Source organism: Theropithecus gelada, chromosome 3, assembly GCF_003255815.1.
Source record: "Theropithecus gelada isolate Dixy chromosome 3, Tgel_1.0, whole genome shotgun sequence".
Lineage (NCBI taxonomy): Eukaryota > Metazoa > Chordata > Mammalia > Primates > Cercopithecidae > Theropithecus > Theropithecus gelada.
This window is the reverse complement of record NC_037670.1, coordinates 15891043-15917538: the sequence shown is the minus strand read 5'-3', so window position 1 is coordinate 15917538 and position 26496 is coordinate 15891043. Positions and strand designations below refer to the sequence as shown.

Here is a 26496-nt window from a genome sequence, read left to right as displayed (position 1 = left end):
TGGTGAAACCCCATCTCTACTAAAAATATAAAAAATTAGCTGGGCGTGGTGGCAGACGCCTGTAATCCCAGCTACTTGGGAGGCTGAGGCAGGAGGATCGCCTGAACCTGGGAGGTGGAGGTTGCAGTGAGCCAAGGTGGTGCCACTGCACTCCAGCCTGGGCAACAGAGCAAGACTCTGTCTCCAAAAAAAAAAAAATTATTGAACAGAATATACCTACTAACTGTATAGGTATTTTGCAGACGAATACCAAAAGGAAAGGTTAAAAGACAAATGAGGAAAAAATATTTGTAACACATGAGACAAAGAGGCAGTCCCCTTAGTAATAAGGGCTTCTATAATTAAAAAAAAAAAAAAAATTGGCTGGGCACGGTGGCTCACACTCGTAATCGGAGCACTTTGGGAGGCTGAGGCTGGTGGATCACTTGAGGTCAGGAGTTCAAGACCAGCCTGGCCAACATGGCGAAACCTTGTCTCTACTAAAAATACAAAAATCAGCTGGGCGTGGTGGCGGGTGCCTGTAGTCCAGCTACTCAGGAGACTGAGGTGGGAGCATCGCTTGAACCCAGGAGGCAAAGGTTGCAGTGAGTGAAGATAGCACCATTGCACTCCAGCCTGGGTGACAAGAGCGAAACTCCTTCCCCTGTTCAAAAAAAAGAAAGAAAAAGAAAAAACCAATGGTCAGTAGAAAAATGGGCAAAGAACATGAACAGTAAAGGAAATATAAATGATTTTTATTTATTTTTATTTATTTAGAGACGGAATCTCACTGTGTTGCCCAGGCGGGAGTGCAGTGGTGGGATCTCGGCTCACTGCAACCTCTGCCTCTCAGGTTCAAGCAGTTCTCCTTCCTCAGCCTCCCGATTAACTGGGATTACAAGCACACACCACCATGCCTGTCTAATTTTGTATTTTTTGTAGAAACCATGTTGACCAGCTGGTCTCGAACTTCCCACCATGGCCTTCCAAAGTGTTGGGATTACAGGCGTGAGCCACTGTGCCTGGCCGACATAGCTAACTTCTGTTGTCCCTTTGGTTTCATAAATCAAGTCCCAATAGTCTGTCATCTGAGCTGAAAGAATGCTGCTTTAGCTTTTGGCTGATACTCGTCTCTAAAAGGAACATCACACGTTGTGGGGGGAACATTTGGAGCAGGTGGAATTCAGTCCTCTCCATCCAGAAGACGGATCCTCTTCTGTTCTGTAGCTTCATTGGGGAAAACTGTTTTTTTTTTTGGAGACAGAGTTTTGCTTCTGTTGCCCAGGCTGGAGTGCAATGGCGCCATCTCGGCTCCCTGCAACCTCCGCCTTCCAGGTTCAAGTGATTCTCCTGCCTCAGCCTCCCAAGGAGCTGGGATTACAGGCATGTACCACCACACCCGGCTAATTTTATATTTTTAGTAGAGACAGGATTTCTCCATGTTGGTCAGGCTGGTCTTGAACTCCTGACCTCAGGTGATCCACCTGCCTTGGCTTCCCAAAGTGCTGGGATTGCAGGCATGAGCCACCACGTCCGGCATTTGGGGAAAACTTTGATACTGTGGTAGTTTTTTTTTTTTTTGAGATGGAGTCTCTCCATCACCCAGGCTGGAGTGCAGTGGTGTGATCTCAGCTCACTGCAACCTCCACCTCCTGGGTTAAACCAGTTCTCCTGCCTCAACCTCCCGAGTAGCTGGGATTACAGGCGCCCACCACCACGCCCAGCTAATTTTTGTATTTTTAGTACAGATGGGGTTTTGCCACGTTGGCCAGGCTGGTCTCGAACTCCTGACCTCAGGTGATCCACCCGCCTCGCCCTCCCAAAGTGCTGGGATGGCATGAGCCACCGCACCCGGCCTAGTTTCAATTTTTTATTTGGAAACCTCCCACATGAAATCCTACTGTTGCACCTTGTGGGAGGTTTGATTAGGGGTGGTCCACCCTTATGACTACCATGTTTTGACAGAAGAACACTTTTGACATACAAGGTCTGCCTTGTACCATGTGTGGCTTTGATTGTGGGATGCCTCTTTGTATCTCCTCTGTGTTTGTATCCCAAAAGCTCATTGCTAAGCTGGGTCAGAGAAGGTTGCAGCAGTGGCTCTAGAAGTTGAGTGTACCGATTCTGGGACCTAGGCCTTCCTTTCATTGCTCTTCCGTAAGTGGCCGTGCCTGACGATGGATGATAGGGTTACTTAACCAAGACGGTGGTGAGGACATTACATTTAGGAATGCAGCTGTGCTCGTTGGTTATGGGACCAGCGACCTTAAGAAGCCTGCTGCAGCAACCATCTGTTTATCTTAAGGAAAAATAAAAGGGAAATTTTTTCTTTTTTCTTTTTGAGTTAGAGTCTCATTCTGTCACCCAGGCTGGAGTGCAGTGTCATGATCTTGGCTCACTGCAACCTCCGCATCCTGGGTTCAAGTGATTCTCTTGCCTCAGCCTCCTAAGTAGCTGGGACTACCTGAGCGCACCACCATGCCCGGCTAATTTTTTATATTTTAGTAGAGATGAGGTTTCACCATGTTAGCCGGGCTGGTCTCGAACTCCTGAGCTCAGGCAGTCCGTCCACCTTGGCCTCCCAAAGTGCTAGGATTATACGCGTGAGCCACCACATCCGGCCAGAATTTTTTTCTAGGCAGGCAAAACTGTGTAAAGGAGATTTTCTCAGTATCATCATCATCATCATCATCATCATTATCATCACCGTCTTTTTAAAAAAATAATCAGAGATGAGGTCTCTCTGTGCTGCCCAGGGTGGTCTCGAACTCCTCGGCTCAAGCAGTCCTCCCGCCTCGGCCATCCAATGTGCTGGGATCAGTATCTTATTTTCTGGGACCTTAATCATAGCAACTCCATCTCTTGATTCCTTGTCTGCGTATTTCATTAATGCGGTATTAACAGTTGCCATCACAGTTGGAGTTTCAGGTCCAGGTGCTGCTGACATTATGATGTGTCTGTTTTTAGAATCCCAGCCCTCCAGGAAGCAGTGTGTATGCAGATACTATTTCTTGTTTCTCTGGGGTGTTTGGCTATTGTTATAACAAGCTTCAAATATAAACTATGTTTTTTTTTTTTTTTTTAAACATACCTGCACCCTTTCCCCCTCAGAGAGGTTAGTGTTACAATTATTTAGCTTATAAAATTTCATCTTTGTGCCAAAAATGAGGCTGTTAGTGCCTAATATTTATTTATTTTTGCATTTTTATGATTATTATTATACTTTAAGTTCTATGGTACATGTGCACAACGTGCAGGTTTGTTACGTGTGTATACATGTGCCATGTTGGTGTGCTGCACCCGTTAACTCGTCATTTATATTAGGTATATCTCCTAATGCTATCCCTCCCCCCTCCTTCCACCCTCTGGCAGGCCCCGGTGTGTGATGTTCCCCACCCTGTGCCCATGTCTTCTTATTGTTCATTTCTCACCTATGAGTAAGAGCATGCGGTGTTTGGTTTTCTGTCCTTGCGATAGTTTGCTCAGAATGATGGTTTCCAGCTTCGTCCATGTCCCTGCAAAGGACATGAACTCATCCTTTTTTGTGTGTTAGTGCCTAATATTTTAAGATGTGACTATTTAAGTTATTCTAACAGAAGATAATTTTTGGAATGTGAAAGCTGTTTCCTGGCAGGGTGCTATGGCTCATGCCTGTAATCCCAGGACCTTGCAAGGCCAAGGCGGGCAGATCACTTGAGGTCAGGAGTTCAAGACCAGCCTGGCCAACATGGTGAAACCCAGTCTCTACTAAAAATACAAAAATTAGCCAGGTATAATGCCTCTAATCGCAGCTACTAGGGAGGCTGAGGCAGGAGAATTGCTTGAACCTGGGAGGTGGAGGTTGTGGTAAGCTGAGATCGCACGACTACACTCCAGCCTGGGCGACAGAGCAAGACTCCATCTGAAAAAACAGAAACAAAAATTAACCAAAAAACCCCCGCAAAAAAACAACTGTCTATGGGACCATTAGGCCTAATTCAGTGTGGTGGTGTGCACCTGTAGTCCCAGCTACCCGAGAGGCTGAGGTGGGTGGATCACTTGAGCCTGAGAGGTTGAGGCTGCAGTGAGCCGTGATTGTGCCACCACACTCCAGCCTGGGCAAGAGAGTGAGACCCTGTCTCCAAAAAACAAAAAAGGCGCTATTACGCTCTCTGAGCTTCAGTTTCCTCGTAGGTAAAATGAGATAATGACTAACCCAGTCACTGTGGGGATTAAAGAAGTATGCACATAAAGTGTTTTAGGATGGTGTCTAGAACAATATAGGTCTCAAAGGGATGTGGAGCTTACTTTCCTGGCTGTTAGAACTTGGATGACCATCTATCCCTGTTTGCCTGGGACAGTTCTGTTTTGTGCCTGTTGTCCCAGCATAATAATAATAATTTCTTAAAATTTATTTTTGTTTTTTGAGACAGAGTCTTGCTCTGTCACCCAGGCTAGATAGAGTGCAGTGGCGCAATCTCAGCTCACTGCAACTTCCGCCTCCCAAGTTCAAGTGATTTTCCTTCCTCAGCCTCCCTCGAAAGTAGCTGGGATTACAGGCACCTGCCACCATGCCTCGCTAATTTTATTTTTAGTAGAGTTGAGGTTTCACCATGTTGGCCAGGCTGGTCTCGAGTTCCCGACCTCAGGTGATCCACCGGCCTTGGCCTCCTCCCAAAGTGCTGAGAGTACAGGTGTGAGCCACCACGCCCGGCCCCAGCATCATTATTAATAGTCCTCTTTTTTGCTCTCAGAAGTATACCAGTTTGGGCCATGATTATATCGTCACCCCACTTAGAACCCAGCAGTGTTTTGAATGCCTGGTAAATCTTAAAAAGGAGCCCAAGACTTTTGTCACGTTTCCTATCCTTACTTTCTCACTTGCTCTCTGACTTAGGTGCTGATTACCAGTTACAAGTAGAAAAAGTCAGGAGGCGGGTGTGTGCACAGTACAAATGTATGCTCTGCAAAAACTGTGTTTTTGCAAAAAGGAAGCTCTTCATCTCTGAAGAAGCAACCAAGCAGTCAGAACGTTTTTTGTATTTCAGGAACGATTTGTAACCCCGGACCGCGGAAGTCTATGTCTAAGCTGCTTTACATCCGCCTGGCGCTCTTTTTTCCAGAGATGGTCTGGGCCTCTCTGGGGGCCGCCTGGGTGGCAGATGGTGTTCAGTGTGACAGGACAGTTGTGAACGGCATCATCGCAACCGTCGTGGTCAGGTAAAGTCTCCCTTCTTCTCTTTGAGTTTCAGTGGATTTGACACATAGGTGAACAAACTCTTCTAACATGACAGGGAGCCCGGCGTCCCTCGGACTTCCTGAAATAATTAGAAATTGGAGTTAGTTTCTGCGTAACTCATGAAAATTTAGAGACACTGTTTACCCATGAAATACAACTCATCTTTCGTTATGCATGTATTGATGTAGATTTCTTTCCTTACTGGTTCTCTCTTTTCTACATTCCCTTCTCTTTCTCTCTCTCTCTTTTTTTTTTTCTTAAAGTCTTTTATTCCTAACCCTTCTCTTATAAGAATTCGGAAGAAAACCCAATACCAAAACCAGGGCAAAAACAAACTAAAGGTATGAAAAGAGATACGGTGTCCAGAAGTGGGACAGGGAATAATATTCTAGAATGATAAGGTTTTCGTGTTTTCTAGGCGAAAAATCTTAGAGATGATGCAGTTCCGCCCCCTTAACACCCTCTGTTCTAAATAAGGAATCAGACCTGGGCTGTTGCTGCGTTTCCTGAGTCACACCGCCAGGGGGAAGCAGAGCCCCTTTGGGAGGGGCATCTTCCCGGTGCCATGTGCTCCTGAGTCCAGCGTCTTGCAGTGTGGAAATATTTAAACATACAGATGAAAGGCCTATCAGAGTACCCTGTGATAAGGAAGTTCTTTTGCTTTCATGAGAAGAGCCCTGAGGCACTGAAGGGGAAGGGCGTACGTCATGGTCCCAGGGCCATACAGAGAACAAGTGCCCGCTGCTTCTGGGCCCAGGCTGCAACTCTGCCCAGTGGACACCTCCCTGTTCCTTCTGTGGCCTTTACTGTTAGCGCAGGGCCTGGGTTAGTCATTGATTCATAAGGAACTTTCTTTTTTTTTTTTCTTTGAGACGGAGTCTTGCTCCATCGCCAGGCTGGTGTGCAATGGCGCCATCTCGGCTCACTGCAATCTCTGACTCTCTGGTTCAAGCAATTCTCCTGCCTCAGCCTCCTGAGTAGCTGGGATTACAGGCACCCGCCACCACGTCCAGCTAATTTTTGTGTTTTTAGTAGAGATGGTGTTTCACCATGTTGGCCAGGATAGTCTTGATTTCCTGACCTTGTGATCTGCCCGCCTCGGCTTCCCAAAGTGCTGGGATTACAGGCGTGAGCCACCACGCCCAGCCTCATAAGGAACTTTCTAGAAGAAAGTTGCTTGCCTCAGGCAGGTTCCAGGAGAGCTGCATCTTCCTCGGTAATAGGACTCTCCGTGTTAGAGACTCAGAAACTGAACCCGGCGGAGGGACCCCGGACACCTGCGTCTGGGCTGGGGCCTGCAGTCACCGAGCCTTTTCCTCTCTCTGTCTTGCAGTTGGATCATCATTGCTGCCACGGTGGTTTCCATTATCATTGTCTTTGACCCTCTGGGAGGGAAAATGGCTCCATATTCCTCTGCCGGCCCCAGCCACCTGGATAGTCATGATTCAAGCCAGTTACTTAATGGCCTCAAAACAGCAGCGACAAGCGTGTGGGAAACCAGAATCAAGCTCTTGTGCTGTTGCATTGGGAAAGACGACCATACTCGGGTTGCTTTTTCGAGTACGGCAGAGCTTTTCTCAACCTACTTTTCAGTAAGCCAAGGGGATCTGGTTTGGTCTCTTTCTTCTGTTTCAGTAAATGCTTCTGATGGAGCCGGTCCCTCTGTTCCCATAAAACAGCGTTTGAGAACTTGGTGTCTTTTGGTGTATGGGGGGTGGCGGGAGACACTCTTGTCTGTGATGAGCCCTCCAGGGAGCAGTTCACTGCAAGAGCCACGCCTTCTCAGACCCTGAACCCCAGCGGGGCATGTCTTCGTACTGACACCCACTCACTACCCTGTCAGGATGCTGGATTAGCCTGTAAGGAACCACATAACGGACGCTGGACACTGCGAATAATTTGCAGCTGGTACTGAGCAGATACCAAGCACAGGCAGTGGCATGAACCAAGGTTGGAATCAGATAGTGGCTTCTTCCCACTTTATGTCATCACGGAAATGTCGATGATCCTCCTTTTGGAAGTCAGTTTGAATAGATGATTGCAGCACAGAAGGAAGCATCATTCTAGAGCGATTTCTTCCGCCGTTTGAAAATGCTTTTTTTTTTTTTTCACATGCAGTGTGTCATTTTTTTATGTGACGTTCTCTGCTGTTACATTCCGTACTGAGACGAGGTAAGGGAAGAAGAGTTCTCTGCTCATCCTGCACACCTGCCAGCCTCTCTTCCCACCTCTGTGCTGTCTGACTTGGCACCATTCAGGGCTGGTCCTGGAGCCTGACACCAGGCCATAGCAGCAGCCTCCGGAGAGGGAAGAAGGAAGTGTGTGCCCTAAATAAGTTAAAGGAGTGCTTCACCTTAGTCTTAAGATATTCGGAAGAGGGAAGAAGAGAAGCTGGTTATTTCTAGAGGATGTCGTAATCTACATCACAGGCAGAACTGATGGCTCAGTGGCCGAGTGGCCAGTATATTGTCCCTTCTTTTTTTTTTTTTTTTGAGACAAAGTCTCTCTTTGTCGTCCAGGCTGGAGTACAGTCACGCAATCTTGGCTCACTGCAACCGCCACCTCCCGGGTTCAAGAGATTCTCCTGCCTCAGGCTCCTGAGCAGCTGGAGTAGTACAATAGCTGGGATGACAGGCACCCGCCACCACGCCCAGCTAATTTTTGTATTTATAGTAGAGACGGGATATCACCATGTTGGCCAGGCTGGTCTCGAACTTCTGACCTCAGGTGGTCTGCCCACCTCGGCCTCCCAAAGTGTTGGGAGCCACTACACCCGGCTAGTATATTATCCTTTCTTATGGGTTGCAAGTACCTGGAGGTGATTGAGAATTCCTGACTCCTCCATTTCTTGGAGAAAAAGGATATGTCACGCCCAAGAAGACTCATTGTCTGTTGCTTTCCTAGCTTAGGGCCCTTTTTGAGGTTTGCCATACCCTGTGAGTATGAGTTGAGTCTCCTAAATCTCTACCATCCACTGCGTTTCAACAAAACCTTTCCAGCATCTTGAGAAATGAAAGTATAAACGTGGGCTAAAATGGTGCATTGCTACAAAAACGGACAATTTATCCATTGATTTCTCCACTTTACAAAATATTTGAAGTAGATTAAAAATAGTTGAGTCACTTGAAGTGAAATTTTAAGACAGGTGAATAGCATTTTTATATTCTCCAGTGGACTTGTCTGAGGGCAGGATGTGCAGATGTATTCAGGTCACATAGAGAAGCACCCCTGCCAGGAGCAGGCTTTTTAACACATCTCCGTGTCTAGAAATGTCTCTGTGTGTGCGTGTATGCCGATGAACGCTAGAAGACCGGATTTTGGAGGACCCGGGGGCGTTGCCTGCTGGGTTTTATGACAGGCCATTGTGGTTTTCTGCCCAGGACACAGATCTGGTGCCCAGTGACATTGCGGCGGGCCTCGCCCTGCTTCATCAGCAACAGGACAATATCAGGAACAACCAGGAGCCTGCCCAGGTGGTCAGCCACGCCCCAGGGAGCTCCCAGGTGAGCCCGGCTTCATGGAGTGTCCAGTTCTGACACTTCCACCTTTTGGTGGGTCTTCAGAATCTTACAGCTAACCTATAGCAATTTCCTCCTGCCTTCCTTCTTTCCCCTTTCTCCTCCCTACCCCTTCCCCTCCCCTCCCCTGCCACCGCCCCCACCATTTTTTTTTTTTTTAAGACGGAGTCTCGCTCTGTCGCCCAGGCTGGAGTGCAGTGACACGATCTTGGCTCACTGCAAGTTCTGCCTCCCGGGTTCACACCATTCTCCTGCCTTAGCCTCCCAAGTAGCTGGGACTACAGGCGCCCGCCACCACGCTTGGCTAATTTTTTTGTATTTTTAGTAGAGATGGGGTTTGACCGTGTTAGCCAGGATGGTCTCGATCTCCTGACCTCGTGATCTGCCCACGTCAGCCTCCCAAAGTGCTGGGATTACAGGCATGAGCCACTGCGCCCGGCCTCCCCTCCCCTTTTTTCTTTTTCTTTTTTTTTTTTTTTTTTTTGAGACAGAGTTTTGCTCTTGTTGCTCAGGCTGGAGTGCAGTGGCACAATTGGCTCACTGCAACCTCCACCTCCTAGGTTCAAGTGATTCTCCTGCCTCAGCCTCCCGAGTAGCTGGGGTTACAGGCATGTGCCACCACACCCAGCTAATTTTTTGCATTTTTAGTAGAGACGGGGTTTTGCCATGTTGACCAGGCTGATCTCAAACTCATGACCTTAGGGAATCTGCCTGCCTCGGCTTCCCAAAGTGCTGGGATTACAGGCGTGAGCCACCACACCGGGCCTGTTTTTAAAACATTTTTTAAAAATCATTTTTTTAACTTTTCTTTTAGGTTCAGGGGTACGTAAACAGGGTTGTTATACAGGTAAACTCATGTCACGAAGGTTTGTTGTAGAGATTGTATTTTCACCCAGGTACTAAGCTAGGACTCTACAGCAGTTTCATTAGCAGTTGGGTTGGAATCTGATTGGCGGCTTCCACTGGTTGTATGGTATCACCTGTCAGGTGAGGCATCTTTGTATCACCTGGCGTTCAGGTAGTGGGAACCCATTCCTGCCCACTTTATCATCCATCTTATCTTTTTATTTTATTTTACTTTATTTTTTGAGATGGAGTCTCACTCTGTCGCCCAGGCTGGAGTGCAGTGGCACAATCTCAGCTCACTGCAACCTCCACCTCCTGACTTGAGGCAGTTCTCCTGCCTTAGCCTCCATAGTAGCTGGGACTACAGGTGTGCGCCACCACGCCCAACTCATGTTTGTATTGTTAGTAGAGACAGGGTTTCACCGTGTTGGCCAGGCTGGTCTCGAACTCTTGGCCTCAAGTGATTTGCCAGCCTCAGTCCCCCAAAGTGCTGGGATTACAGGTGTGAGCCACTGCACCCGGCCACATCCATCATATCTTTGAAAGCTTGTGTTTGAGGAAATTTGCTGTTCAATTCTATGCATGAGAACAATTCCTCCTAGGATGGGGACTGCAGTTCTCCCTGGGTGTGTTTGCTTTCTTCTCTGGGGCTGGGGGCAGAAACAGTTCAGCTTTGCTTGGTCGTAGTTTTCCTGCTACAGGTCATTACGTTTTTGAGAGAGAAAATTGCACATAGACGGTATACATTTTCGCTGCTTCAGGTTAAGCCGCTCAGTTCTGGGCAGCTTGTGTGTGGCAGCGGCATGGAAATGTACTAGTTTCAGGCATCTAGATAGGAAGCCTCGGCTCATTTCAGCAAAGACACCAGGACAGTCACTGGAGTGTTTTTTACTGTTAACTTCCCCCGTGCTTGCTGTGTTCCTATAAAATGAGGAGTCAGGCCGGGTGTGGTGGCTCACGCCTGTCATCCCAGCACTTTGGGAGGCCGAGGTGGGTTGATCACCTGAGGTCAGGAGTTCGAGACCAGCCTGGCCAACACGGTGAAACCCCATCTCTACTAAAAATACAAAAATTAGCCGGGCGTGGTGGCGGGCGCCTGTAATCCCAATGAATCGGGAGGCTGAGGCAGGGGGATTGCTTGAACCTGGGAGGTGGAGGTTGCAGTGAGCTGAGATTGTGCCACTGTGCTCCAGCCTGGGCGACAGAGCGAGACTCTGTCACAAAAAAAAAAAAAAAAAAAAAAAAGAGGAGTCCATGTCAGTCCGTATTGAAGGAGCAGTTTTGTCTGTGGGCATGTGAGGGTTCTGTTCAGTGAAGGAGCAAGAAGAGTCGGGAGTTAGAGTTCAGGTCTCAGTGTGTCGATCCACTGTGTCGGGAGTTCCCTTAATAAACAGTAGTTTCTGTCCTTCTCTTGCAGGAAGCTGATCTGGATGCAGAATTAGAAAACTGCCATCATTACATGCAGTTTGCAGCAGCGGCCTACGGGTGGCCTCTCTACATCTACAGAAACCCCCTCACGGGGCTGTGCAGGATTGGTGGTGACTGGTGGGTTGGCACAGTCTCAGCCTCCATAGCCATATTTCCCTTAAAAAAAAAAAAAGCTTTCTATTTTGAGATACTTCAAAAACTTGCAACAACAGTGCAAAGAACTCCCATGAATCCTTTACCTAGAGTCACCAGCTGTGACTCATCTGGTCACATGTGCTGTATCACTCTCTTTCTCTCTCTCTCTCTATATATATATATCCATCACATGTTGTCCATGACAAACATCCTATATGTATCTATATATATACACACACACACACACACACACGCGCGTATTTTTTTTTCCCTGAACCATTTTATTTTATTTTTCCCTTTTTGAGACAGTTTCACTCTTGCTGCCCAGGCTGGAGTGCAGTGGCACGATCTCAGCTCACTGCAACCTCCGCCTCCCAGGCTCAAGTGGTACTCCTGGCTCAGCCTCCTGAGTATCTGAGATTACAGGCGCCCGCTACCAGGCCCGGCTAATTTTCTATTTTTAGTAGAGACGGGGTTTCACCATGTTGGCCAGGCTGGTCTGGAACTCCTGACCTCGTGATTGGCCTGCCTCAGCCTCCCAAAGTGCTGGGATTACAGGCGTCAGCCACCAGGGCCGGCTTCAGGTAATTTTTGTATGTTTAGTAGAGATGGGGTTTCCCCATGTTGACTAGGCTGGTCTCGAACTCCTGACCTCAAGTGATCTGCCTGCCTCAGCCTCCCAGAGTTCTGGGATGACAAGGTGTGAGCCACTGTGCCCAACCTCAGTAATACCCTTTTTAGCAATTTTTTTTCCAATCCAGGATGATGCATTGCATCTAGTTTCCATGTCTCTTTGGTCTCCTTCAAGTTGTAAGTTTCTCAGCCATTCTTTCGTTTCATGATATTGACATTTTGAAGAGGACAGTGCAGATATTTTGTAGAAGGACCCTCAATTTGCATTTGTGTGATGGTTTGCCTGTGATTAGATTTACATTTTGCATTTTTGGCGGGAATGGTCCATGACAAACATTCTTCCTAGTATATCATATCGGGGGATACACGATGCTGGTTTGTCCTGTTTCTGGTGATATTAACATTGATTGCTTGGCTGAGGTGGTGACTGCCAGCCTTGAAATAATTTAAATATCTTGTCCTGGGCCAGGCATGGTGGCTCAAACCTGTAATCCCAGCTTTTTGGGAGGCTGAGGCAGGTGGATCACTTGAGCTCAGGAGTTTGAGACCAGCCTGGGCAACCTGTCATAACTCCATCTCACTAAAAATATAAAAATTAGCTGGGTGTAACGGTGTGTACCTGTAGTCCCAGGTACTTGGGAGGCTGAGGCAGGAGAAACACCTGAGCCCAGGAGGCTGAGGTTGCAGTGAGCCGGGATTGCGCCACTGCACTCCGGCCTAGGTGACAGAAGGAGACCCTGTCTTAAAAAATAAATAGGCTGGGTGCAGTGGCTCACACCCGTAATCCCAACACTATGGGAGGCCGAGGCGGGTGGATCACGACGTCAGGAGATCGAGACCATCCTGGCTAATGTGGTGAAACCCCATCTCTACTAAAAATACAAAAAATTAGCTGGGCATCGTGGCGGGCGCCCATAGTCCCAGCTACTAGGGAGGCTGAGGCAGGAGAGTGGCGTGAACCCGGGAGGTGGAGCTTGCAGTGAGCCGAGATCACACCACTGCACTCCAGCCTGGGAGACAGTGAGACTCCGTCTCAAAAAAATAAATAAATAAATAAATAAATGTATATGTCTATATCTCACCAGGTGCAGTGGCTCATGCCTGTAATCCCAGCACTTTGGGAGGCCAAGGCAGGTGGATCACCTGAGGTCAAGAGTTCAAAACCATCCTGAACAACATGATGACTCCCCTTCTCTACTAAAAATACAGAAATTAGCTGGGTGTGGTGGCGCACACCTGTAATCACAGCTACTTGGGAGGCTGAGGCAGGAGAATCGCTTGAACCAGGGAGTTGGAGGTTGCAGTGAGTGGCTATCACAGCCATTGCACTCCAGCCTGAGCAACAGAGCGAGACTGTCTCAAAAAGAAAAAAACAAAAACCAAAACAAAATAAAAAACAAGTAAATAAATGTCCTGTCCCTCTCTGAATTCTCATCTGGCAGTACAGCATCCGTTGATTCTTGTCTGAATCACTTATCACTAGGATGGTGGCAAAATTGTGATTTTTCTTTCTTTCTTTTTTTTTTTTTTTTTGAGACGGAGTCTTGTGATCCTGGCTCACTGCAATCTCCGTCTCCTAGTTCAAGTGATTCTCCTGCATCAGCCTCCCGTGTGGCTGGGATTACAGGCTCGCGCCACCATACTCGGTTAAGTTTTTGTATTTTTAGTAGAGATGGGTTTTCGCTATGTTGGCCAGGCTGGTCGAACTCCTGACCTCAGGTGATCCACCCGCCTCGGCCTCCCAAAGCGGTTGGATTACAGGCGTGAGCCACTGCACCTGGCCAAAATTGTGATTTTTCTAAATTCATCATTTCTTCTACATTAATTGTCATTTCCTATAAAAAAGAGCTTTTTATCCCTACATTTTATTGTCAATATGGATTTATAGATTCTTAAGTTCAGTGGGTTGTAATTATTACTGTTCATTTTATAGTAAGTACAGTGTTTATTTGATGCTCAGAATGTCCCAGATTTTGTCCTGCAGACTGGCTCCTATGTTCTTTTCATATGACCCTGTCTTGTTTTGAGCACTTCCTTTCTTGGAACCATTGCCCAGGCTAGAGTATAGTGGTATCATCATGGCTTACTGTAGCACCGTACCCTCAACCTCCTGGGCTCAAGTTATCCTCCTGCCTCGGTCTCCCAAAGTCCTGGGATTACAGGTTTAAGCCACCACACCTGGCCTATGTATTTATTTTAAAGATTATGAGATTATACTAATACCTTTTCATTGTTTGTCTTTTAAGAGACAGGATTCTCTCACCTCAGCCTTCCAAGTAGCTGGGACTACAGGCATGCGCTGCCAGACCGGGATAATTTTTTTAAATGTTTTAAATTAATAAATTTCTTCTAGAGACAGTTTTGCCTTGTTGCCCAGGCTGGTCTCCAACACTTGAGCGAACCTCCCGCCTCAGCCTCCCAAAGCGCTGGCTTCATGGGCATCAGTCACCTGGCCCTGATATCTTTTAATTCTAATCCAAAGTCCCAGGGTTTCTCTTTGCTTCTCCACATCATTTCTGCAAAGAGAAGCCTGGCCCGCAGCAACATCAGCGTGAGTTACCCACACTCAGTCCCCCATTACTAACAAAATAGTTTCAGAATTCCTATACCCAGTTCCATTACAAAAAGGGCATCTGCTAAGTAGAGTTTGCAATTTGTTTGTAGTTCTTTTTGTTTTTAATTTAATTTAATTTAATTGCATTTTTTGAGACGGAGTCTCACTCTGTTGCCCAGGCTGGAGTGCAGTGGCACAATCTCAGCTCACTGCAACCTCCGCCTCCTGGGTGCAAGTGAGTCTCCTACCTCAGCATCCGAGTAGCTGGGATTACAGGCGCCTGCCACCCCCCTAGCTAAGTTTTGTATTTTTAGTAGATATGGGGTTTCACCATGTTGGCCAGACTGGTCTCAAACTCCTGACTTCAGGTGATCCACCTGCCTCGACCTCCCAAAGTGCCGGGATTACAGGCATGAGCCACTGCACCCAGCCTCTTTTTGTTTTTAAACATGGAGTACAGTACTCAAAAGTTACTTCTATGATTTCTTATTTGTTTTCTCCAGAGTTGACTGTGTTGTTCATTTGGACAGGTTTGGTTTACCTACTTCTGTTGGCATTCAGTTTTAGGGACTTGCCCATCCTTGTTGATTAATTTTTTGAATATGGGAATCATTAACATGATGCCAGAAGTCAGAGCTCTACCTAAGACATGTGTACACAGAGAAGTATTATCTTTTGAGCCTTGCTCTGTTGCCCAGGCTGCAGTGCAGTGGTGTGATCTCAGCTCACTGCAAGCTCCACCTTCCAGGTTCACACCATTCTCCTGCCTCAGCCTCCCAAGTAGCTGGGACTACAGGTGCCTGCCACCACACCCAGCTAATTTTTTTTTTTGTATTTTTAGTAGAGACAGGGTTTCACCGTGTTAGCCAGGATGGTCTCGATCTCCTGACCTTGTGATCCACCTGCCTCGGCCTCCCAAAGTGCTGGGATTACAGGCTTGAGCCACCACGCCCGGCCGAGAAGTATTATCTTTAATAAGCCATTCAAGGCCCAGTGCAGTGGCTCACGTTTGTAACCCCAGCACTTTGGGAGGCCAAGATGGGCAGATCACCTGAGGTCAGAAGTTTAAAACCAGCCTGGCCAACATGGCGAAACACCGCTCTACTAAAAATACAAAATCTAGCCGGGCGTGGTGGCACGTGCCTGTAATCCCAGCTACTCAGGAGGCTGAGGCAAGAGAATCGCTTGACCCCGGGAGGCAGGGGTTGCAGTGACCCGAGATTGTACCACTGTACTCCAGCCTGGGTGACAGAGTGAGGTTCCATCTCAATCAATCAATCAATAAAATAAATTTTAAAAAGCCATTCCATGTCGGCCAGGCTAAGTCCTGAAAATTGTCCGCTCTGGTCCTCGTGTCTCTGGGAAAATGTGGCAGTGAGGACGGACATTCCTTGCTGAGTGGCTCTGCTTGGCACAGTAACATCTTTGGCCTCCTTTTTTTAGTTGCAGAAGCAGAACCACAGACTATGACTTGGTCGGAGGTGATCAGCTCAACTGTCACTTCGGCTCCATCCTGCACACGACAGGGCTGCAGTACAGGGACTTCATCCACGTCAGCTTCCATGACAAGGTATGGACGCTGTAGGCAGCGGCTCTTCACTTCTTTTGGGTCCTGGAGCCCTTAGAGATTCTGATGGAAGTTGTGAATTATTCTTCCCGTAATTCATAGACACACAAACACACTCCTAAGTTCTGTGTACAGTTTCAGAGGGGCCAGCCACAGACCCTGGGGAAGCCACACAGATGCCTTGGTGCAGGTTCAGAAGCCAGGTTTCACGTAAGATAGAGACGTCTTCATCAGAGATAGCATGCTGCGTTTCTTATCTCGCCCTTCTATCGAGGAGCAGTGAAGTCCCTCAGTATTAATCCTGCATGGCTTCCGGGGTTTGTATCGCTGTCTTGGGTCATGAGTTCCATCAGTAGTGTAGCGCAGCGGGTCTGGCACTCTGGGGGGGTCACCGTCACCTGGGGAGAAGCTGCAAAAGCCAGCGGTGGGCTGGGCACAGCGGCTCACACCTGTAATCCCAGCACTTCGAGAGGCCAAGGTAGGCGGATCACAAGGTCAGGAGTTCAAGACCAGCCTGGCCAATATGGTGAAGCCCCATCTCTACTAAAAATACAAAAATTAGCTGGACGTGGTGGCGGGCGCCTGTAGTCCCCGCTGGTCGAGAGGCTGAGTCAGGAGAATCACTTGAATCCAGGAGGCGGAGGTTGCAATGAGCCGAGATTGCACATTTGCACTCCAGCCTGGGCGACAGAGCGAGACTGTGTCTCGAGAAAAAGCCAGCTGTGTGTGGCTGCAGTGCTGTGTGCCCAGTGTGGCTCGGTGTCTCTCCAGGTGATTCTCACACACACAGCCGCGGGGGGCCTGCTGGTGCAGATGGGCGGCTCTCACACTTTGCTGTCCAAAAGAACCTCTTGAGGAGTTTTTAAAACTGCTAAAGTCCAGGCTGCACCCTGGGTCAGTTAAATCCCAGTCTGTGGGGAGGTCAGAGGGAGGCTAAGAAAACGAAGATCCTTTTTCCTGTCGAGCAGCGTGGTTTATGAAGGCCAGTCCTGGCCAGAGCGGGTCCCACTGTGTAGTGAGCATGAGTGGAGAGAGGCGGCGTCCCCTCCTCTGTGCCACAGGAATTGGGCCGTCACCGCAGACACTACAGGGCTCTGACTTCGCTTGCGGGTGCACTTGTTCACTGCTGAGGCTCCATGCTTGTTTCTTGCTCCTGCAGGTTTACGAGCTGCCGTTTATAGTGGCTCTGGATCACAGGAAAGAGTCTGTTGTCGTCGCCGTGAGGGGGACCATGTCTCTGCAGGTAACGTTGGAACTTGACTTTCCAGCCCTGGGAGTGGGGTGTAGGGGCGGGAGCACACAGACGCTCAGCTGGGGAAAACCGTCAGTAACCGCATGAGACGCAGGAAAACGCTGAGGACAGAAAATGAGGATGTGAGCCCAGGGTTGGGAAATACTCCCTTTGCAAAAAGGGATGAAGCTGTTCGTCTTCATTGAGAATTGTCAGCGGCAGAGCGGCTGGCAGGTTGGCCCCCCGCCACGGGAGCTCCAAGAGGGCACCTGCTTGGCCTCCTCTTGACTATCTTCCCTGTGCCCAGCCAGGCCCCACACCTGGGAGCCTCCTGTGGAATTCCTGCACCAGAGCCAGATGGCGGCAGAGAGTCACGCCTCTGGCCACTAGCCCGGCTGCAAGCTCCGGGTTTGGGTCCTCATACCCCTCGTGGCCTGCCATTCTCCAGGTGCAGCCAGGACTGCCTACATCCATCCCCAGCCCGTGGCCCCTCTTCTGTCTTCCTCAGCCCATCCTCCTGTGCCCCTTGGAGATGCCAGGCAACGCTTTCGTTGTCGAAGCTTTCTTCTCTCAATTCCGGTTTCCTCCTGGCCACTCCTCAGTCTCACTTCCCGTTCTTCTCTGCTGACCCAGAAAATGTGTTGAGACTCCAGAGCCTGTGCGCTCGGCCCTCTTCTGCTCCCGACTGGCTCTGCGGCAGCCTCCCAGGTCCAGGGCCAGGACCCCAAACCTGCATCTTCAGGAGCCATCTGGCTCTCCCGGGAGGCACCAGAGAAGCCACACTCCTCACAGGGCTGCTCCTCCCGGAGGGTGCTCTGTTCATGTCAGCCCTGCCAGCGTCCCCCCATTGCCCATTTAAGAAGCAGTGGCACCTGTAATCCCAGCACTTTGGGAGGCCGAGGTGGGTGGATCAGGAGGTCAAGAGATTGAGACCAGCCTGGCCAACATGGTGAAACCCTGTCCCTACTGAAAATACAAAAAATTAGCCGGGCGTGGTGGCAGGCGCCTGTAATCCCAGCTACTCAGGAGGCTGAGGCAGGAGAATCACTTGAACTCGGGAGGTGGAGCTTGCAGTGAGCCGAGATCGCACCACTGCCCTCCAGGCTGGAGACAGAGCAAGACTCAGTCTCCAAAAAAAAAAATTAGCTGGGTACGGTGCTGGTGCCTGTAATCCCAGCTGTTTGGGAGGCTGAGGCAGGAGAATCGCTTGAACCCGGAAGGTGGAGGTTGCAGTGAGCTGAGATCGCACTACTGCACTCCAGCCTGGCCAACAGGGCAAGACTCCATCTCGAAACTAAGGAAGCAGTGGCGTCGTCTGTGGCTTCTGTGCACCCTGTCTGCTGCGTGTGAGGTTCCTGCCCCACCTGTGTGACCCTCTCTCCATTTCTAGCGCCGTGGCCCCACTTCTGGTCCCAGTCCTCTAGCTTCCCATCTCCGTCCCTGTCTAGTCTCTCTTCTCCACAGTCTGTTTGATTGTTTGCTTCTGAGACAGGGTCTTGCTCTGTTGCCCAGGCTGGAGTACGATGGTACAATCAGCTCACTGCAGCCTCCACCTCTTGGGCTTGAGTGATCCTTCTGCCTCAGCCTCTCAAGTAGCTGGGACTACAGGCATGTGCCACTACACCCGGCTATTTTTTCTATTTTCATAGAGACAAGATCTCACTATGTTTCCCAGGCTGGTCTCAACCTCCTGGGCTGTAGCCATCTACTCACCTCAGCTTCTGTCCATTGTCCTGTCCACCGAGGACTCACTCTAGAACACGGGTCGGATCTTACCGTCCTGCTCAGAAACCTCCAGTGGCTTCCTATTGCCTTTATTGATGTGTCTTTAAATTTTCTTTTTTTAATTCCAACTTGTACTTTAGATTCAGAGGGTACACGTGCAGGTTTGTAGCTGGGTATACAAGGTGATGCTGAGGTTTGGGGTGCCGTTGATCCTGTCTCCCAGATACTGAGCACAGTACCCAGTGCTTAGGTTTTCAGCCCTTCCCCCACCCTCCTCTAGTGGCCCCGGTGTCTATTTTCCCCTCTTTGTGTCCATGAAAACCCAGTGTTGAGCTTCCACTGTCACATCAAACCATGCGGTGTTTGCTTTTCTGTGTCTGTGTTAATTCGGCAAGGATGATGGCCCGCAGCTGCCTCGGTTGCTGCAGAGGACATGATTTCGTGCTTTTCTGTGACAGGGCCCACTGCCTTTAATATCAAGTTTCTGTTTCTTTCTTTCTTTTTTTTTTTTTTTTTTTTTCCAGAGTTTTACTCTGTCACCCAGGCTGGAGTGCAGTGGTGCGATCTCGGCTCATTGCAACCTCCGCCTCCCGGGTTCAAGCGATTCTCCTGCCTCAGCCTGCTGAGTAGCTGGAATTACAGGCCTGCGCCACCACGCCAGGCTAATTTTGTATTTTTAGTAGAGATGGGGTTTCTCCGTGTTGGTCAGGCTGGTCTTGAACTCCCGACCTCAGATGATCCGCCCGCCTCGGCCTCCCAAAGTGCTGGGATTACAGGCGTGAGCCACCGTGCCTGGCAAGTTTGTGTTTCTTATCACAGCTCTGGGTGCTTTACCCAGCAGCCTTCCCCCTGCCTGCTCCGCAGCCTGGACACCGGTGCCGGGGCCTCCAGCCCAGCCGCACAGCACTCACCTGTGGACCTTTTCAAATAGGGCTGGTGTGGAGCCGCGTCCAGGGCCCCAGCCAGTGGTCCCGCTGCCCCTGTGGGGAGGACGCGCCTGTCCTCTCTGCTTTCACAACAGCCTCTTCCTTCGGGTCTGGCTCTGGCATCACCTCCTCCAGGGAGCCACCCCTGCCCCTAGGCTGTGCCCTGTCCTCTGACTCGGCACCGCCTGGCCCTTGCTGCAGCACTAGTCTGGGCCTCCCCCTCTCCACGGTTTCAGCTGTCACGGGGCTCCTGAGGACAGGAACCAGGCTTTGTTCAAAACCCTGGTACAGGCTCTGTGCCGCGGAGTCCTTAGAATATATGTGTGTGATGGGGAAGGCGCAGGGTGTGTCTTAGGCACGCTCCATGATCCCCTCCACTCTTCACGCCCGGCCCAGAGCTGGTCGCACCATCGGGGCCCTCAGGAGCCACCGCTGGGTTTCCCTTCTGAGTTGGGGACTGAACCAGGAGACGGTACCATCCCCGCCATCCTCCATAGAAGTGTCAGGAGCAGGAACCACCTGTCATTCTCCCACCCTGCCCATCCCAGGCTGATGGCCGCTTCTGCAACGCCCTTTTTACAGGACGTCCTTACGGACCTGTCAGCAGAGAGCGAGGTGCTGGACGTGGAGTGTGAGGTGCAGGACCGCCTGGCACACAAGGTATGAGCGCAGGCTCGTGCGTCTTTCCCGTGAATGCTGACCACACAGCAGATGGGCACCTCGGCCAGGAACTGCACAGACAGCGCTGCCCGTTCCTCCTGCGCTGATTCTCACAGCCGCCCTGGGAGGTTGTAGGATTTTGTTTATTCTAAGAGAGAGAAGCCTGTTCAGAGAGAGCGAGCACCTTGCCTGAAGTCGCATGGCTACTGGAATAAGTACCAGGTTGGGCGTTTGAGCCCAGCTCTGTGGCTTTTCCTTCTCTCTTTGTGTGTTTGCTGAGAGGCAGTCTCCCTGTGTTGCCCAGGCTGGTCTTGAACTACTGGGCTCAAGTTGTCCTCCTGCCTCAGCCTCCCAGAGTGTTGGGATTACGGGTGTGAGCCACCACACCCAGCCTCCTCTGAATTATTTCAAGTAGTACATTCTTATGGTGAAGAAAAGCTTCATCACGACTCAGAGCAGCAGAGAGCGAGCACCAGGCCCTCAGGAGGCAGGCCACCCTGCTGGCCTCTGCCGGGTCATTCACACGTTCTCTGTGCAGATGGCAGATGTCACGGTGCCAAGTTCACAGTTTCACTCTCACTGTGCTATGCGTGTGAGGCTGCCTCAGCTCCTCCTGAAGGATTGAAAACCCCCCGCCCAGAGAAGAGGGGCGGGGTTTCTAGTTTTGGGGGTTTTCTGTAACTGTGGTGAGATGTTCCTGAAACACATTGGTCAGTGTCACTGTTCGTTGGTAGTTAGTGCGCAGTTCTGGGCATTCAGCGCGTTCACAGTGCCGTGTGCCCATGTCCAGTCCCAGCACCCCAAGCACAAGCTCTGAACCCATCACCACTGACTTCCCCTTCCTCCCTTCCATGGCCTCTGGGAACCTCTGTTCTACTTTGTCTCTACAAGTCGTCTCTTCTGGGAACCTCACAGAAGTGGAATCGTACAGGATTTGTCCTTTTGTTACTGGCCTATTTCTTTCTTTCTTTCTTTGAGATGGAGTCTTGCTCTGTTGGTCAGGCAGGAATACAGTGGCGCCATCTCGGCTCACTACAACCTCCGCCTCCCGGGTTCAAGCCATTCTCCTGCCTCAGCCTCCCCAGCAGCTGGGACTACAGGTGCCCGCCAGCACACCCAGCTGATTTTTGTATTTTTAGTAGAGACGAAGTTTCACCATGTTGGCCAGGATGGTCTCGATCTCTTGACCTCATGATCTGCCCGTCTCAGCCTCCCAAATTGCTGAGATTACAGGCTTGAGCCACCACGCCCGGACTGTTTTTGTTTTTGTTTTTGTTTTTTGAGACGGAGTCTCGCTCTGTCGCCCAGGCTGGAGTGCAGTGGCCGGATCTCAGCTCACTGCAAGCTCCGCCTCCCGAGTTTACGCCATTCTCCTGCCTCAGCCTCCCGAGTAGCTGGGACTACAGGCGCCCGCCACCTCGCCCGGCTAGTTTTTTGTATTTTTTAGTAGAGACGGGGTTTCACCGTGTTAGCCAGGATGGTCTCGATCTTCTGACCTCGTGATCCGCCCGTCTCGGCCTCCCAAAGTGCTGGGATTACAGGCTTGAGCCACCGCGCCCGGCCGACTGTTTTTGTTTTTGAGACAGGGTCTTACTATGTCACCCACGCTAGAGTGCAATGGTGTAATCATAGCTCACTGCAGCCTCCATCTCCCAGGCTCAAGTGATCTTCCCACCTCAGCCTCCCAAGTAGCTGGGATTACAGGCGTGTGCCACCATGCCTGGCTAATTTTTTACTTTGTATTTTGTAGAGATGGGGGTCTCACTATGTTGCCCAGGCTGGTCTTGAACTCCTGGCTCAAGCAGTCCTCTTGCCTCAGCCTCCCAAAGTTCTGGGATTGCAGGCGTCAGCCACCACGCCTGGCCCTTTGCTGTCTTTTTTGTATGCCAGTTCACAAAAGACTCCAGTTTGACTGTTCCTGGGTGTGTGTGAGGAAAGGAGGAACTGTAAGCCTTAGTACAGAGATGCCCCAGAAACCCATCAGGGGCCAAGGGGCTTGGCCTGGGTGGATCTGCTCAGGCAAAGGCTTTACATGACCACAAGCTGAGGACCCCCGGCCTGGCTGGCAGCTGAGGCCCCCGCGTGCTGTGTTCGTATTTTAGTGACAGTTTGTCCCTTGGGTCGGGAAGGCTGCCACTCGGGGCCTGTCCTGTGCTCTTGGCTTCATTAGTGCCAAGTCGCGCTGAGTTTGGCTCCGACGCTGTTCACAGTAATCAGACTCCAAATCTGCGCGGCCGAAAGGGTGTTGGCGTTTTGTTGTTGGAAGTGTGCCGGGGAGGCTCGCCGGCAGCGGCTTACTCCACATCCTGCTGGGCTCTGCCTGCCCGGTGCCAGCCACACAGTAGGTGCCCAGTGAGTGTCGCCTGGAGTTGACTGCATCCCCCCCGTCGCAAGAGAGAGAAAGGGCATCTGGGGATTGGTTAAATGCCGTCAGGGCCGGGTGCGGTGGCTCATGCCTGTAATCCCAGCACTTTGGGAGGCCGAGACGGGTGGATCACGAGGTCAGGAGATGGAGACCATCCTGGCTAACACGGTGAAACCCCGTCTCTACTAAAAATACAAAAAATTAGCCGGGCGAGATGGTGGACGCCTGTAATCCCATCTACTGGCTGGGAGAATAGCCTGAACCCGGGAGGCAGAGCTTGCAGTGAGCCGAGATGGCGCCACTGCACTCCAGCCTGGGGGACAGAGCGAGACTCCGTCTCACAAAAAAAAGAAACTTGTAGTTGCATTAGAGATGATGAAAAACAGTCTCCCATCTTCTGTGGGATTTCCTCCACCCCATCCTGTTAGAATAGAAGCTTTATGGGACGGGGCCAGGCCCACTTTTCTCCGGGCCCAGAACAGGAGCAAGGTGAGAAAGCATTTTGAAGATATTTCTCATTGACGGGGCCGTTTCCCTGGCACTGCTTTTCTTTTTTAAAAATCTTTTGAGGGCTTAACTGCATGTAGGGAATGGCTTTATTTTTTTCTTTTATTATTTTTATGATGATTTTTTTCAGAAACAGTCTCACTGTACCACCCAAGCTGGAGTGCAGTGGGGCATAGTTCGCTGTAACCTTGAACTCCTGGGCTCAAGTGATCCTCCTGCCTCAGCCTCCCAAAGTGTTGGGATTACAGGCATGAGCCACCACATCCAGCCAACTGCTTAATTTTCAAGAAGCCTGTTTCAGAGGACAGATGTGTATGTCAGAAAATTTTAAATTTTTGCTGGACACAGTGGCTCATGCCTGTAATCCCACTACTTTGGGAGGCTGAGGCGGGCGGATCATGAGGTCAGGAGTTTGAGACTAGCCTGGCCAATATGGTGAAACCCCGTCTCTACTAAAACTACAAAAATTAGCTGGACGTGGTGGCATGCACCTGTAATCCCAATTATTCAGGAGGCTAGGCAGGAGCATCGCTTGAACCTGAGAGGCAGAGGATGCAGGGAGCCGAGATTACACCACTGCACTCCAGCCTGGCCGACAGAGCAAGACTCTGTCATTCATTCATTCATTCATTCATTCATTCATAAATAAAATTTTATTTATTTTTTGAAGTTAAAGCCAAACCTAACCGCCCCAAAACTCACTTAGTTTTACCTTTGCAAGAACAGTGGATGCTTATCAGCTTCTTTGATTCAGAACTTTATGAATTTTGTTGTTTTAGAGAAATGGGGTCTTGCTACATTGCCCAGGCTGGTCTCAACCTCATGGGCTCAAGTTATCCTCCTGCCTCAGCCTCCCAAATAGCTAGGACTGCCGGTGTGAGCCACTTGGCCCAGCTCTAGAACTTTATGTTTAAATGTCATTTAAAAAGTGTAAATCTGACCAGCCATAGGAACTTGGCTGAAGTGAATTGTGGTATGTTCACATAGCACTAAACGGTGTAGCTACAGACAAAGCCACAGAAATGTATCTGTGGAAAGATGTTTGGTTGTTTTTGGGTTTTTTTAGGGTGGGACAGGGTCTTACTGTGCTGCCCAGTGGTGCAGTCATGACTCACAGCAGCCTGCATTTTCTGTGCTCAAGCAATCCTTCCACCTCAGCCTCCTGAGGAGCTGGACTATAGGTGCTCGCCACCAAGCCCGGTTATTTTTTATTTTTATTTTTATTTTTTGAGTAGAGACAGGATCCAGGCTGGTCTTGTATTTTTATTTTAGTAGAGACTGTGTTGCCCAAGCTGGTCTTGAACTTCTGGGCTCAAGTGATCCTCCTGCCTTGGCCTTCCAAAGTGCTGGGATTACAGGCGTGAAGCACCGTGCTTCATGTCAGGCTCTGTGCAAGGGGCCAGGAGCATAGCCATGCACCATGGATGTGGCTGCTGAGCCCATGATCTCAGATCCCGGGAGAGACTCACACATCAGTGCACAGCATCATCCCATCTCGAGTCTCCCCTGGGCCTGCCTTGTCTGAGGATTAACTACCTTCTTTGTCTGTGTTTTTAGGGTATTTCACAAGCTGCCAGATATGTTTACCGACGACTCATCAACGACGGGATTTTGAGCCAAGCCTTCAGCATTGCTCCTGTGAGATCTTAGTTAACTTTCTTTCCTTCTCCTCTCTGGAGCTGTTGTTTTTACCCTTCGCCTCATTCTGCTGTCTGTCCTCTAGGAGTACCGGCTGGTCATCGTGGGCCACAGCCTCGGGGGTGGGGCGGCCGCCCTGCTGGCCACCATGCTCCGAGCCGCCTACCCGCAGGTCAGGTGCTACGCCTTCTCCCCGCCTCGGGGGCTGTGGAGGTGAGCCTTTGTTTTCCTGCTCTAATAGCTTGCTACTTAGTGTCATGTGGTCAAGACTCATCTTTTTTTTTTTTTCCTTCCCCCTCCCACCCTCCCCGCCCCGCTCCCCGCCGAGAAGGAGTCACGCTCTCAGTGGCATGATCCACCTCCCAGGTTCAAGCCGTTCTTCTGCCTCAGCCTCTCGAGTAGCTGGGACTATGGGTGCACGCCACCATGCTGGCTAATTTTTGTATTTTTAGTAGAGATGGGGTTTCACCATGTTGGTCAGGCTGGTCTCTAACCCCTGACCTCGTGTTCCACCGCCTTGGCCTCCCAAAGTGCTGGGATTACAAGTATGAGCCACTGCACCCGGCCAAGACTCCTCTTTTATTCATCACCTAATCACAATTTTTCATCCACAAGAGAGATTTGTGGTTTTTGTTTTGTTTTGTTTTTTGAGACTCCTGTTTCCCAGGCTGGAGTCAGTGGCACGAGCCTGGCTCACTGCAAGCTCCACCTCCCGAGTTCAAGCGAGTCTCCTGCCTCAGCCTTCTGAGTAGCTGGGATTACACTTGCGTGCCACGACAACCCTGTAGTGGCAGGGTTTCGCCATGTTGGCCAGGCTGGTCTCGAACTCCTGACCTCAAGTGACCCGCGTGCCTCGGCCTCCCAAAGTGCAGGGATTACAGGCATAAGCCACCGCACCCAGCTGAGGTTTGTTTTGAAGCACTGTTTCACAGAAGAAGGTCTGTGTAGCCTTTCTTAGACCTGTCTGACCATACCTTTAATTTCCTAAAGCATTTCATTCTGAGATTCTTTTTTCAAACAGACTTTATTTTTTAGAGCAGTTTTAGGTTGACAGCAAAATTGAGCAGAAGGTTGTAGGGACTTCTCCTACCCTCCCTCCCCATAAGCATGCACAGCCTCCCCCATTCTCACAGCCCTGGCAGAGGGCGGCTGCTGACATCCATGCGCCTGGTGGGTCGTCCAGAGCCCAGTGTGCTGAGCGGTCCTTCTCGGGGGGCATATGCTGTGGGCGGTGACACATGCACAGTGGACATGTTTAAAGACATTTTTGGCCGGGCGCGGTGGCTCAAGCCTGTAATCCCAGCACTTTGGGAGGCCGAGACGGGCGGATCACGAGGTCAGGAGATCGAGACCATCCTGGCTAACACGGTGAAACCCCGTCTCTATTAAGAAATACAAAAAACTAGCCGGGCAAGGTGGCGAGCGCCTGTAGTCCCAGCTACTTGGGAGGCTGAGGCAGGAGAATGGCGTGAACCCGGGAGGCGGAGCTTGCAGTGAGCTGAGATCCGGCCACTGCAGTCCAGCCTGGGTGACAGAGCGAGACTCCGTCTCAAAAAAAAAAAAAAT

At 50.2% G+C, this 26496-nt stretch overlaps 1 protein-coding gene across 2 annotated transcripts in view; it reads left to right on the top strand.

Annotated features, from left to right (window-relative positions):
* Window positions 1-26496, top strand: part of DAGLB (diacylglycerol lipase beta) — a 42767-nt gene that overhangs the window by 7634 nt on the left and 8637 nt on the right. The window contains exons 3-11 of one of the 2 annotated variants that reach the window (XM_025378462.1): window positions 5007-5178; window positions 6531-6789; window positions 8578-8700; window positions 10979-11106; window positions 15755-15881; window positions 17038-17121; window positions 20343-20420; window positions 24850-24930; window positions 25016-25143. In XM_025378462.1, the coding sequence (XP_025234247.1) occupies window positions 5007-5178; window positions 6531-6789; window positions 8578-8700; window positions 10979-11106; window positions 15755-15881; window positions 17038-17121; window positions 20343-20420; window positions 24850-24930; window positions 25016-25143 (1180 nt within the window). The remainder of the gene's footprint in view (window positions 1-5006; window positions 5179-6530; window positions 6790-8577; window positions 8701-10978; window positions 11107-15754; window positions 15882-17037; window positions 17122-20342; window positions 20421-24849; window positions 24931-25015; window positions 25144-26496) is intronic. The other variant, XM_025378463.1, reaches the window with a different exon arrangement.